The sequence below is a fragment of the Sabethes cyaneus genome, chromosome 3, assembly GCF_943734655.1.
Source record: "Sabethes cyaneus chromosome 3, idSabCyanKW18_F2, whole genome shotgun sequence".
NCBI classification, from domain to species: Eukaryota; Metazoa; Arthropoda; class Insecta; order Diptera; family Culicidae; genus Sabethes; species Sabethes cyaneus.
In genome coordinates this window covers 87327859-87342279 of record NC_071355.1, presented here as the reverse complement: position 1 = coordinate 87342279, position 14421 = coordinate 87327859, and the positions used below count along the sequence as shown (strand labels likewise).

Sequence of the window (14421 nt, the reverse complement as noted above, 5' to 3'; positions counted from 1 at the left end):
TGATAATGGACCACATTTAACGAAAAAATTCTTCTACGTTCATGGTCAAATTTCGTTTAATTTTAGGTTCTGTTTCCCTTAAAGTAGCTATAGTACGGAAAGCATGCTAGCTAGCTCGATTCAATTTTGCACTGAAAATTACCCTTAAACCTCCTACCTAATGAAATTTAGAAAAATTTCAGAAGCAAAAAGCATTGAAACAAGTGTCATCTAGAAGCAACAATAGATTCGTGTGCCGAATTGCGCAAAAAGATTAAAGCAGACACCAACCGTAAAAGCCTGTCGTTTCGGACAGAAAAAATTTTAAGTAAAAGTTGTAGAAAACATTTAGTTAAATGCACCACACTAGCAGGACGCCATTTGCAAACTATGCGGACAATTCAATGAAAGACACACATACATACGACAACAAAACACAGCCTCTTTTCCTTGAAAAAGGTGAAATAAAATCACCGAAACATCGGAGTTTTAGAAGCAAAACGTTGTTTTAGCTCTATCAAACGACTGCAAAGCCGAAAAATCATCCCATAAAATATAGTTTCACAGTCGATAAGCATATACTCAATATGTCATTTATTATACAAATATATTCAGAGGCTTTTTGAAATGCATTCCAGCACATGGAGACTTTGGTGTTCACCTGTAAAGACGAAGTCAGAGATTTTGCTTTACTTCTTCCATAAGATTTACACGGGAAAAGCAAAGCAAACTGTTTATTTATGCGGTCTAATGTATTTGCAATTTGAATACCATAGGGTAGATGCTCCAGTAATGGAGGAGTTATGTCAGGGGATAGTATTTAAAGACAATTAGAATGTTCAATTTACCAGTTTCCAATTGAACTATATGATAATATGATGCACCATAATGTTGGCTTTAATTACATACCAAAATTATACGATTCTGTCGGTTAATATATCCAAAATATTGCTTTTCCTGACATTAGTCTGTGCTCCTAAACTAGTGGTAATGTTCCTTTAATAGTGGAAAATTTGCCTATAATAGTGGTTTTTTGTTTACCGCCCTTAGTAACGCTTGCAGTGAGCATGGAAGCAGGAGGATAACTGCGTAGGCTTGTTAAAATGCTATGAATTGTTGCGAATTTCTTAGCCAATTGCACCTTATTGGTCTTTTCAAAAGGAATTTATCATTTCTGTACCAACATTCTAAATTTTAACTACATGTTTAGATAAAACTGTTAACAAATATATATTTAACAATAGAAAATTGAAATTCTCTTGGAATTATTCTAAAATCTGCCAAAATTATGAAATGATTCGAGTTTCCACTCTTACTGGTACACCCACTATTACTGGTACATCTACCCTAGTTTATATTTATTTTATAGCTACACTTTATATTCCCGAAAGAAAAATTTAGCTGTTGAACTGTTGAAAAATGTTAACTTTTCCGTGATGCAAACTAATGAACAAAGCATGAAGATCTAGAAAGAAGAATAGTTTTAGAATGTAAATAAGTTTGGATTGTTCCAGAATTATTTTTTGACGTTATATTGAGGAAAATAAAATATTTTTCAAATTATGGGCCCTATTCTGTAAGTCACGTCAAGTATCTACTAGTTCAATTTTAGTATTATGTCACACGCGATACGATTTTGTCGAGTAACTCGACTGAGTCGACCGCCAACAAGTTAGTGACTCCACTGTTAGCAAGTGGCGCTTGAGCTTGCTTTGTTTTGGTTATTCATTGAACCGCTATGCTGCCCATCCTCCCCGTACTTGACACTCGACCATACTCGATATCATATGACTAATTGTTAATACCAACCGCCATCACAAAAAATACAGTAAACTAACCTCAGAATAAATACTCAGACTAAATACTAATTTTCGGTAAATTACTTTTTCATTTTCTAAGACGATGATGTCCAATAATTGGCTTTTATATTTAGATCATTTAGATTTAGCCGTGCACTTCGATCTTACTTTGTCCGACGCAAGCAAAATGTTTATTTGAAGTTGGACGGCGTCAGACCGACTTCTTCCACGCACATATTGTGGTCGTTTTTTGTAGTATTGAATCATTCGATAGCACGGTTGCCTTTCGTTAGTCTGGTGCCTGCCAGTCAATTGATTATTTTGCAGTCATTCGCTGCTCCAAACGGTAAAGAAAACTTGATCTAAACGAAAATGTAAAAAAAAAATCAGAACGCATTGGTTTTGCCGTGTAATCAGAGGTATGACTGGGTGAATTGCTGATTGGATTATGCATAGCGTTCGTATTCACTAAACGGACGGTGTGAATCTGAATGCGCGGTGGTGTGACTGCGGTGGAAAAATAGGACCGGTTGAAGCCCTGGTCTTGACAGACATGTTCCATTAAAATATGATTTTGGTTTTAGACTCACTGCCAATTAGAGAACCAAACATCACGAACGCACAAGAGACAAAGGTATTGTCCCCACTTCAAAATGTTGCGAAAATGTATAATGAAAGTTTGTCACTATTGCATGGAAGTTAGGACAATAACAAGATATCGTAGCTATTTATCGTGGATACAAATATTTCATAACAACCATGTTGTACGCAACAAAAGCAATTCTAATCATGTCACACTGTGTCGGCAGCGGCAATCTTTCGAGTTACCAAGGTAATACGCCCAACTTTGGATCAAACCAAGCTAGTCATTTTCTTAAGGTTTTTGTTGATGAAGTATTCCACCACGCACACATATGAAGATTTTTATTAGCTGGGGCCCTCGCTGAGGCTGTTTGCAGTAAGAATAATATCAACAACATCAAATTTCAAACTCCCGGATTTCCTCCTCCACTCTTTGCTCCCCTCTCACTCCTATATAAACGATCCGCAGCTAATGTCATTTTCGTTAGTGACGTTTTCGTTAGAGAGTTAAGTTGCTGATACAACAAACGCTTCTGAGAGTGTACCACGGTGCATCGATATCCGGACACTTAAGCAGGTCATATTTTTAATATGCTTAGTAAACAATAATTTCGCAACATTCTAGTAATTGCTTTGTATTATAATCAAACACAAAGCCTAAATTTGCAATAACAAATCAATTTTACAATGAAAACTCAATAAAATTCATCTCATCTCAGTGAATCAATATCCGGACACTTTTAATTCGTTTTACGAACAGGCATAACATGCCTATAAGTAAACAGTATCTTATCACTTGTAAAATGTAGTATTAAATAATCATCTCTTTATACATTTTTTTTTACTTTTAATTCCAATTTTGTGTCATTAACGGTACGATTTTAGTCAAGTACGACACTGACCCACTTACCTAACCAGAGAACGAAAGTGATTAAGTTAACTAAAGTCGCTTTTTACGCGAAGGGTGCCATCCGCGTAAATTCCGGAATTCGCCCAAAAAAACCGAGTGAATTCCGAAATTCGCGTAAAAAACCAAAAATTTGCGTAAAAAATTCTTTGTGGATTTCAACACTACGCGAAAATATAGACTATTTGAGCACATCCGCGTATTTCCGAAATCCCCGTAAAAACCGCGTAAATCCCGAAATTCGCTTAAAAATAGTCACGTAAAAAACAAACCGTCCAAAAAGCGATTTCAGTGTACTTCTATATTAAATGCCTTATTATTATTTTGGATTTCCAAATATTTTGACGGTTTTATGGATCGAGGCTCCTTCTCGTACCACACCTTCTGCCTGGTTCAACGTGTCCTTTCGCATTTTCTAAGAAAAACATTAGGCAGAAATGGTCAATTTTGAGTTCCGGTAGAACCGACAACGGATACTCCGGGATGTCCAGACCAGCTCAAAATGCATCCTAAAGTCCACCCAAGAACTTGCGTTAAAAACCCTTTGATTTGATTCCCCATTTGCCATATTACCGAAGAGAATTCAAAACGGCCAATTTTCAGTTCCGGTAGAACCGATACCGGATGTTCCGGAGTGCGAGACATGAACTTGCGCTCTACAGGATAGTGCAAGATTCATTCTTATTGACCACAAATGAAATGGATAACTTTTGCGCACTCTGTTAAGCAGATTTCTAGTTTTATTCCACATGCTACTTATGACGTCAAAAAAAATCCCACTGCGATCTGGAATATCTCGGGGAAAATGGCACCAAAATTTATTAACTCATTTTTTTCATTAAAGGCCAATCTATTGTGGTTCTTTTAAGACTAATTGCATAAAAATCGAATGAAAATAAGTGGAGATAGAGCCAAAAGTGTAACTGCAACTACCATCATTTTTGATTTTTTTTGCTTGATTAAAACTCTTTGTTTTTTTCGCCCCCCCCCCCCCCCCCTTTAGTTAACCAACACCGGAAGGACAAAAACTTTTTTAAATATGTGTAATGGCCTTATTACTTAATAATGATAAATTAGTGAAGATGTCCGGATAGTGGTACCGAGGACCCCCGTTCGTTTGACCGTTTTTAATCTGAACACTTTTTAATTTGAACCCCGGTAGTTTGCACGATGTGCAAATTAAAAATGGTTCAAATGTCATTCTCAACATGGCATCATTTGCCTTCGCAGACAATGCACATAAACACGATTTGTTTGTACTGATTTAGCGTGTTTAATCCTAATTTAATCAGTTTCACATTTCGTTTCCCAACAATTACGATAGAAATCCGATCGGAGAATAACATATTCGCTGCTTGCAACTACCAACTAAACGAGACTAAATCAAACCACCAAAACAATAACAAAGAGCAGGGCGGCCAGTTCATACAAGTTTCAGTATATTTAGGGTTGCTAGTCGTTCAAATTAAAAACGAACCCCGTTAGTTTGCATGAGGAATCGTTCAAACGAACGGGGGTCCACTGTACCGTCCGTATTTTGATGCAGCATGCTATCAAAATATATTCTCATCGAAAGTTATCTTTCTCACTGGTGTGAACGGACATTCATTTGTTCTATTATTTTATTATCGTAATACATTCTGGTTGCTACATATGTTTGTTTTATAGGCAGAGAATATCGAAGAGCTTTATCGTGTTTGTCGGTGATATTTACGTATGAACAATGATATTTTGATTCCCTGGTTATTTCTATTCTAACAGTGCAGTTTTTTTAATCTTTCAACCAACTTTTACGGTATCAAATGTTTTCCTTCTGGGTGCTAGTTGCAGAAATTCGTATCATTTTAAATATTTGTACGAGAGCCAATTCGTAGCGCATTTTGCACCAGAATGCATTTGATACACGGTTATTGTCTAGCATCGTTATCAACGAGATCGGGCTGCGAAGATTATATGTAAGAGAAAATATACATGCGCAATTATGACCTGCACAATATAAGCCGTCGTGGTTCTGTGGTTTGCGGCGTCGTCGGCTGTTCTTATGGAAATATGACCAACGATTTCTACTTCGATTCCCGAATATGTCAGTTTTTTTTCCTGCAGTAATTCGTATGAATACACCCTCGCTTATAGGGTAAGGAACGAGTTAAGCAGTGTCACCTATTTTAATTAGTTGAACATAAATGAGCCGAAAATGCACTTTTTTATTCATATTTTCAAAATCTTTTGATAGCATCATCTTCACAAATCACTTAACCATACATTTGATTCACATAAACACAATTTACTGGGTTTCCCACAAGTAATATGATGAATTAAAAATTGTTGTCCAAAAACGTAAATTTTTCAGCTGCTGAAGGCAACCGCCACCTCGCTACTAACGAATCCATCACATTTTTCAGCACTGATTACAAGCACTCTAAAAGTCAAGCACTCAATTGTCACATACCATATTATTCACTATCTTTTTTTTTATTATCTAAGGCTTTGTCACTAGCCGAAAGTTTTATTATTTTCTAACAAAACTGAAAACAAATTCTGAATTGACGGAACCTGTTCACCAGTAGCAGCAGCTGCAGCATAACTGATGAACTATCGTGTTGCCAAGACACTGTTTTGGTTCTGGAAATAAGAATTATAGGTTTGTAACTAACTGAAACCTCCAATGGTGAAATCGTGGTTCAATACTTTCAAGAGAAATGTATGTTCATAACTAATTTTTCTTTATTAAAAACAACAGAAAAGACAGCTTTTTCAATAATTTTCGAAAATTTTCTCAGTGATTTAATGAAGCAACGATGTGTTTCAATGTTATTTGCTTTGACAACACTGTTCTGAGTCGGACCGTCTGTAGTGCTATGTTTACCTCTTTTGTTCTCCCACCATCCTTATGAACAGCGAGTGAGACGTCAAACTCGCAGTTTCCCATAAGAACACTAGAGAATAAAAGAGACGACGAATACCGTTTGCCGAACGGTGCGGTAAGTGTATGCCCCGATAAACAATTTAGACAGATGGCATTTTACGCATCTATGCCGATACGCTATGCCGATTACGCATCAGATGCCGATTAGTAGGTCACGGTTAGGAACGCGAACTTACTGAATAGGGGGAAAAGTTCTAGGGATTTTTTATGGGGACGTAAAAAAATTTAGATTTCAGGATTGCGCAAGGTGCTTTGCGAATGAAAATATGTTCGGTCTGATCAAAATTAGTTCCACCGTTCCAACTTTTAAAGCGAAAAATCAAAAGTCTAGCTCAACAATAGTGTCTTCCAATGGTAACAGCTTGAAGAACTAAAGATAGCAAGAAGATTGGTATGCTGATAGCCCCCACTTAGTCAACTCATCGCTTGTAATAAGGTAAAACAATCAGTGGCCCGCTTAGACTGCTTAAAACTGGTTCTTTACCCTATGTGCAAAACATTTAGGATTGATTTTACGAATCTACTTCGTGGTGGTAGAAAACAGCAGAAGAATTCGGAAAACAAACGTCCGTTTTCGTACTATAAACCATGTTGTGTTCTCAATATGCGCTTCTTATCATAGAAACGTGTCAATCATTTCAAAGCCAGCCGATAACATGCCGATGACAACGCCGCGTTTGTACCTAGTTGAAACAAGTTGAATGGCTTGTCCTTCCAGAGAGTGAAGATCAGGAACTATAAATAAATCAGGCTCGGCATTCTATATCCCGATTGTTCACAAGACTTTTGATAGGATCTTTTTGTTCAGTTGTATATTGCGTGCCTTGTGCGTTCCTTTTATTTTTGAAGATTTCATATCCTACGGTCATACGAAGTCGATGCGGTTTTATACGAGGTACGGCCTTAATGTATTTTTTCAGATGTTTGTTTTTTTGCTTTGTATCTTATTTCTGTATTAGGGGAAAGGCATATCTTGTTTTTATATTTGAGGAAAGGCAGATAAATTGGGTGTTTCGTGGAAGGAAACCCCTTGGTATTTTCGACATGACATAGGATGACAAATAATTACTAAGTAGTTTGATCGGACTGTTGAGATTACACGCCGCAAGATAAATGGGATTGGAATTGAATGTTTCCACACATAACAACAAAAAGAATTGTTTTACAATTCTGTCTTTTCTTTTGCCATGGGCAAAATTGTTATTAAATGTTTTGCCTTTCTACTATATAAATATATAGTATAAAGGTATAGAAATCACTTGGAAAACCGAAAATGGAAAGAAGGTCCTGCGGACCGAATGTTATATACCATTCGACTCAGTTTCGAAAACTGAGCATTTTCTGTGTGTGTGTATGTATGTGTGTGTGTGTGTGTGTGTGTGTGTGTGTGTGTGTGTGTGTGTGTGTGTGTGTATGTAACGCTTTCAATCTCACTCACTTTTCTCGAAGATGGCTGGACCGATTTTAATGTTCTTAGTGTCAAATGAAAGGTCTAGGTGTCCCATTGGTCGCTATTGAATTTCATACTGATAGGACTTTTAGTTCAAAAGTTATGTATAAAAATACGAAAAATATGGGACTTCATTATCTCATAGATCCCTTAACCGATTTGAACAAAATTGATTGCATATGAAAGAGGAGCCTTAAAAACCCTTAACTTCCAAATTTCATGACGATTGGACTTGTAGTTTGAAAGTTACATAAGGAAATGTGAAAAAATAGTATTTAAAACCTATTTTTGTAACATTTAAGAATTAATTCAATGAAAAACATCACACATTTTATTATTATTTGAAAATTACTGCTGAGATCTATCAAACGAAACCGAGTTATTGAAAATCGGACGGTTCATTCAAAAGTTATTCAAACTTTAACAATTAAGCACCGTATATTAAACCGTTAAAACGTGTGAAATCAAAACATATCAATCAAATGTTGATTGTATTCAATGTGTGCAATGTATGTATGTATGTATGTATGTATGTATGTATGTATGTATGTATGTATGTATGTATGTATGTATGTATGTATGTATGTATGTATGTATGTATGCCATGGAGAGACCCTGACAATATGCCACCATACGCTAATCTCTGCCTCCTGCTTGGTATTACTACACTTGAACAACGACGAAAGGAAATAATGGCTCAAACGGCTCACAAAATTTTAACTGGTAGCTATGACTGTCCAAACATCCTCTCAATGCTACAACTACACTGCCCTCTGCGCCCACAACGCCATCAACGTTTGCTATGGTTAAATACTCATCGCACAAACTATGGCCAACAGGAACCTATCCGTCGCCTTGCTTCATCATACAACAGTGCTGCACACAACTTTTGATTTTTCGTTATCTGTTGCCTGTAATGTGAATTGTTTGTAGTGAGTAAGTTATATCTATGTATTATTTATGTCAAAAAGATGCTGGGTTTTTGTGCCGGCTTGAAAATTGTCATCTATGATTTTCAAGGTGGCTTTTCCCAGCCATATTCATTAAGACACTCCAGTCGGATGAATTTAATAAATAAATAACAATAACAATAACAATGTATGTATGTATGTATGTATGTATGTATGTATGTATGTATGTATGTATGTATGTATGTATGTATATATGTGATGACAATTTGCTATGAAATTCAAGAAAAGTGAGAAACATGTCAATAGTCTGAAGTTTTTGAAGCCTCTTAGTGGAATACGAACTCTGAAATAAAAGAAAAAAAAATTTTAACCTACTAAACTGCCCATGGATGCATAGTTGACGTAAAAACCAAAATGACCACAATGTACTTTTTCGGTCCTATGCACTCTTAACTATGTTGTTCACATGCCCAATACTCAAACAACATATGTTTGTTCGAAAATATTCGAGAAATTTAGGAAAATTGAGTTACTCTGCTATTGGTTTCACGTAATGCTAATGGTTGACATAATTTCCTGCATAATCAATCAGCATAGTAACCTATTTGTTTTTGTAGCTTGACGCCAAGTTATGGGAATAATCGTTCAAAAACCAGTCTGTTTATTCCAGTTTATGTGCGTTCGCATTTTTTAAACACAATAAATGAGGAATGAATCATGAAACCCCATCAGTCCTCTTTTGATTAATAAACTCTACTAAATAGACAGATTATTCGTTTGAAAAAGTTTATAGCAAAGATTATATGGCTTTATTTCACGATAAAAATGCGTTTTCTCAACAATCATGGTGCTGGTCGTTACGTCGACTATGCATCCATGGGCAGTAAATTCCACTATTTAATATTTATTCGCGACAGATACGTATACGCTTTGAAATAAGACACTGATGAAGCCTGCACGTCGTAGGCGAACTACGTATCTGTCGCAAATAAATATTAAATAGTGGGATTCAATCGAAAAGTTTTTTCTTTTCTTTTTTCGATTTCAATAGTCATTTTCTTCACTTGCTGTTACTCACAATTGTACAAGAAAAGCAAAAAGCGGAGAAAAGCAGTTAATTTAAGTATATAAGTACATATAGTGGTGTATAGGATCAAAATACTAGTGAGTTGATTTTTCCAAATAAATTTATACAAATTTCATACAAATTTTGCGCATTAATAGATGCTCTTTTCAATCCATAGATACTAGAGCTTAGAAATGTTATATGAAAAATAGGAAGTAAACGGTGCACGGTAGTAATTTTGTAAGATTTGTTTTCGTTAGTGACATTTTAAAGGACAGATGTCTTATGTCATGTATCATATTTTATTAATAAATCAAAAATGACAAGCACTGGAAATCATATTGATCATATTTCTCATTCTCAAGCATGTTTATGGCGCAGTTTTTGCACTATTTTTCGACCTCATCTTGTTTTCCTAACCCTCTAACATTGTAAAAACGATGTGATCAAGTTAATGACTATCTTTTCATGAAAGTACATTCAAAAGAAGCTTAAGTTTTGATTTTCATGCAAAAATAATTATCTGAAGGAGCGCCAGCTAAGAAAAAAGCAAAGTATAATAATAATTTTTCTGAACACTTGTTTTTCAAAGATGCTAACTTTTGAACGCATGGTATTAATATCAAAATATCAAAAAAATCTACCCCAAGAAACCACTAAAAAACCACTCAAAAAAAATATCAAAAAATCTGCTATGAACACATATTTCATATTGTCAGTTCGAAACAAGTTTCGTATGTGACTCTGAAACCCGAAAGTTAAGGCCAACCGATTATAAAACTAAATAAGGTGTTCATCAAATAACATAAATGACGCTTAAAGTATTTACGCACTCAAGGAAAGAAAATATAATTATTCTACGCAATACGTTGTGAATTTTTCTGGCAAATAAGGATTTTGAGGAATACGGAACGGATATTTAAAAATATAGTCAAGTTAATTATAGATGTTCCTGAGAAATTAAATAATGATTATTGTGGCAGTAGAAAGGCTAGGTCACGCCGCTAGGTGGATTAATTCGGGTTTTTTTAGACATTTGGACACTTGTACGATTCATGGGTATTTGTGCTATACTGTAACTTTGAATGTGTGTAACAACGTATGTACAGATCATTTGAGAACATTTAATTAATACGATATTGTTACTTCGAGGGATTGTCACAGCAGTTGATTGGCCCAGAACCGTTTCTAGGTTCGAATCGTATTACTGACTTGGGAAAAGCTAGAAATAGTATCTCGTTGGTATCAAGTGCAGGGCCGTAGACAACCTAAGGAATTTATCTATCTATACCCTGCCGTAGTTAAAAACCTATTCACCTTAACGTGTAGTGAACTACGCACCATCACGGGATTTTTCATCAGGCTTTGTCCCTATTTTTATTATTTAAAAAGAATCGGCCAGCTCTTAACTGACATTTTCCGTTTTTGCAACTTAGCACTAGACAGTTCAGCGCATTTGCTCTGTGGAGCTCTTGCATCTTCCTGATTCGGTAGCTACCTGTTAATGCATACTCAGCATGGAAACTCTACCCAAAGGAAGTCATTAGTTTTATTAACCATGCAGTACCTAATCAGGGCGCGGTATTACAATATTCTCGCCCAATTTAATGGGTATAAGCAATTCGTAAACTCTATAGAGCAATCGGAGCCAGTTATCAAAAGACAATCTTCAAGACTGTCGTAGTGGCTTTTTTGAACTCAATGCCCTCTTGCATTTTATTCAAGGATGGTTCGATCACTTTGACACTACCGTCTCAACCGAGCAAAATTTGATAAAGCAATGCATGAGACATTTGTAGAACTAGTTATTATCTACAATTTTGCTGAAAAAAGTTTTGCTGTATCTTTTGTATTTACGGTTCTACAATGCTAGTACCTCTTTAGTAACTAAATGAACGTTCATTTAGTCACTAAAGAGTTCCTAGCATTGTAGCGCCGTAACTACAAAAGACGCAGTAAAACCTTCTTTAGCAAAATTGAAGATAATAACTAGTTTTACAAATGTCCTATATATCACTTTGTGAAATTTTGCTCGGCTGAGGCGGTAGGGGAAGGGCGGTAAAGACGGACACCTTAAGGTCAAGAGTCAATATCTACTCAAATATAACTGTATTGATTGCAATTTTCATACAAACTGAAACTTTAAGTCTCTGTCTAATAAAGTTACAGCGTGTACTAGAAAATTTCTTCCAAAATTTATACTTTTTTTAATATTATAAACATTATGTATAAATCAGAGTTTCTGCGCATGGGCGGGAGAGACGGACACTTGACATGGGAAAGACGGACACTCGCGAAAAGGTGTCACGCGCCGACGAATTATCAGTATTAAGAAAGATTAACATGTTTCATTATGTATTTAGGAAAGAATTGGCTTGGGAAAACCCCCTACCCAATTCCCCCTTTGAGCGAGGAAATAAAATGGTTCCCTTTTATAATCTTCAATATTTTAATTGGTGATGAATTAATCGTTTCTAAAAGTTGGCCTATTCCAACTGTTAAATGACTTCTGGATACTTTTACATGTATAATATGCAAGTATTTGCAATTTAAATCGTTGTTAGGCAAAATGAATACGGAATCTTTGTGTCCGTCTTTCCCTACCATCGGGAGTCCGTCTTTCCCGACTTGGATACCATTTTTTCAAACTTTAATAACTTTTTACTGAATATTCAAAAATTCACTAGATTTCCAATGGACATTCAGTGAAGGGTCAAACTAACGTAATGGCGTCGATATAGCACGAAAGTATTGCTTTTTAACGATTTACCAGCTATTTTCTTCACACACAAAATTACATCGGTTAGCGTATTTAGGCATTTTTTCTTTGTTTTGCTTATAAATTTGACAGCTGCGCTGCTAGAAATCGGCAGTTTAATTCAAAAGTGTTTATTCAGTCTATAGAAACATTTCCCATCATTGGTTTGCCTCAAAAAATTATTGTTTATGAAATATGATAAGTGTCCGTCTTTCCCGCAGTGTCCGTCTTTACTGCCCTTCCCCTACTCTCAAATGAATCAAAATTGAGTCAAAGTGATCGAACCATCCCCGATTTTATTTATTGAAACGAAGGTTCTACAAATATTGAAGGAGGGACGGTAGGGGAAATTTTTGGGGAATGGAGGGGAAAGAGTGGAAAGGAAGGGGGGAGAGTAATAGGTAGCTACGCTTAACAAGTTGTCGTTGTGACTCCTACCTTTTATCCAATGCTGGAAGGTGCATGGGTCGAACCAAGCTGTAATCAGAGATTATAACCGGATTCGAACCCACAACACCCGCCAGGGCATGTGGCTTGCTGATACCCGTGTACCTATGAACCACAGAGGCGCTGGACAAAAGGAGACTGCGCCCTTATTAATAAAGCGACGTATCTGGTTGGGGCTATTTTTAGGCACTAGGGGGGGGGGATGGAGGGGGGGCTAAGGGCTGAATGAGATTTAATAAGTTTAATCGATTCGATTGTAGCTGTCTATCATACTGATTTATAAAAGTAACTAAATTATGATTTTTATCTCGAGAAGTGATGGTCTTTCTCCCAAAGCTTCTTAATTCTTAATGTGACAAATAAAATCGGAGTCACTTACTTCAGTCCCTTCGGTCATGTTTCGGGGTAAAATAAATATCTGAAATAGGAGCTACAAAACATGCGAATCTCATTAGCTCAGGTATTGAAACTATTTTAAAAAGATAATACTGTGTTCTGTTTCAGGACTTCTGAATGCTTAAAGACACATAAATTAAGACGTAGGCTTTCTACACAATCGTGCATATTTTAAAGCTGCATTCTACAAGCTGTGGATAGTTATAATTTTAATTAAAGCTTCTGGCTAAATCGGATTAAGACATATTTTAATGCTCTGCTGCAGTACAAACTCTCTTTGCGGTTAATCTCATTGTGATTTCTGCCAGTACTGCTGCTTTCATTTTTCATTAGAAATGCCGGCAGGTACCTTACCGGGAGATTGCAAACCCAGTCGCATTGCTACCAGGATTCGTTCCGTTCCGGCAGCAGCAGCCGCCAGGGCACCAGACGGGTAATTGTACTTACCTGCCACAGCGATGACGAGGAAGTTAATCAACGATGCAATTAGTTTCAGCTTGGTGTTCATAGTGAAACGGCACTGCACTGTTTACCGTTAGGCTGTATTACGTTGAGTTTTGCTGGTAATTTGCCACCACTGCCAGTGAGTCACCATTTCGCGCACCAATGAACGCAGGCTGGTCGTATTTTTTATATTCGTTTATACACTGCGGAGCACAAGCTTTCATTCACCACCAACTGCCTTTCGATCTGATGAGCTTTCCTCTGCGGCTCGTACACTAATTTGAGTACGTTTTCGCAATGACATTTTTGTAATTAAATTCACTCACGTACTTGGGCACTGGAATTGCATTCGCTGAGCAGAGCTGTTGGAATTATTTCAATTAAGTGTGCATGTGTCCGCCAGGATAAACAATTCGCTGCTCACAGTGTGAAAAAGGCTGCACTGACTGCTCCTGTGGGATAGTAAAGGGTTCTGTTGAAAAGTGAACGATGGTGCCAGAGCAGAAGTGTCCCAGTTCGGTTCACTAGCGGAACGCCTACGACGGGACGACGATGCTATCGACGGTGCCTCGCCGGGCGCTGGACAGACTCAGCCCCAGCATCGGCAACAAATAAATTACATAATTCAAATGAGATGCTTCCGTTTCCGCCCTGGGTGACAGTTATTGGGGAAGAATGCGGCATTATAGTAATGGGTGGTTTTTGCCCCGTTCGAATGCATACAAAAGCATTGCAGTCATGGATGACGAATTACCT

At 36.7% G+C, this 14421-nt stretch overlaps 1 protein-coding gene across 1 annotated transcript in view; it reads right to left on the bottom strand.

Annotated features, from left to right (window-relative positions):
- The window catches only part of LOC128739841 (uncharacterized), a 45947-nt gene extending 32209 nt beyond the window's left edge, over positions 1-13738 (bottom strand). The window contains exon 1 of the mRNA XM_053835342.1: positions 13669-13738. Coding sequence (XP_053691317.1) covers positions 13669-13729 — 61 coding nt within the window. The 5' untranslated portion in view covers positions 13730-13738. The remainder of the gene's footprint in view (positions 1-13668) is intronic.
- Between the last annotated feature and the right edge of the window lie 683 nt (positions 13739-14421).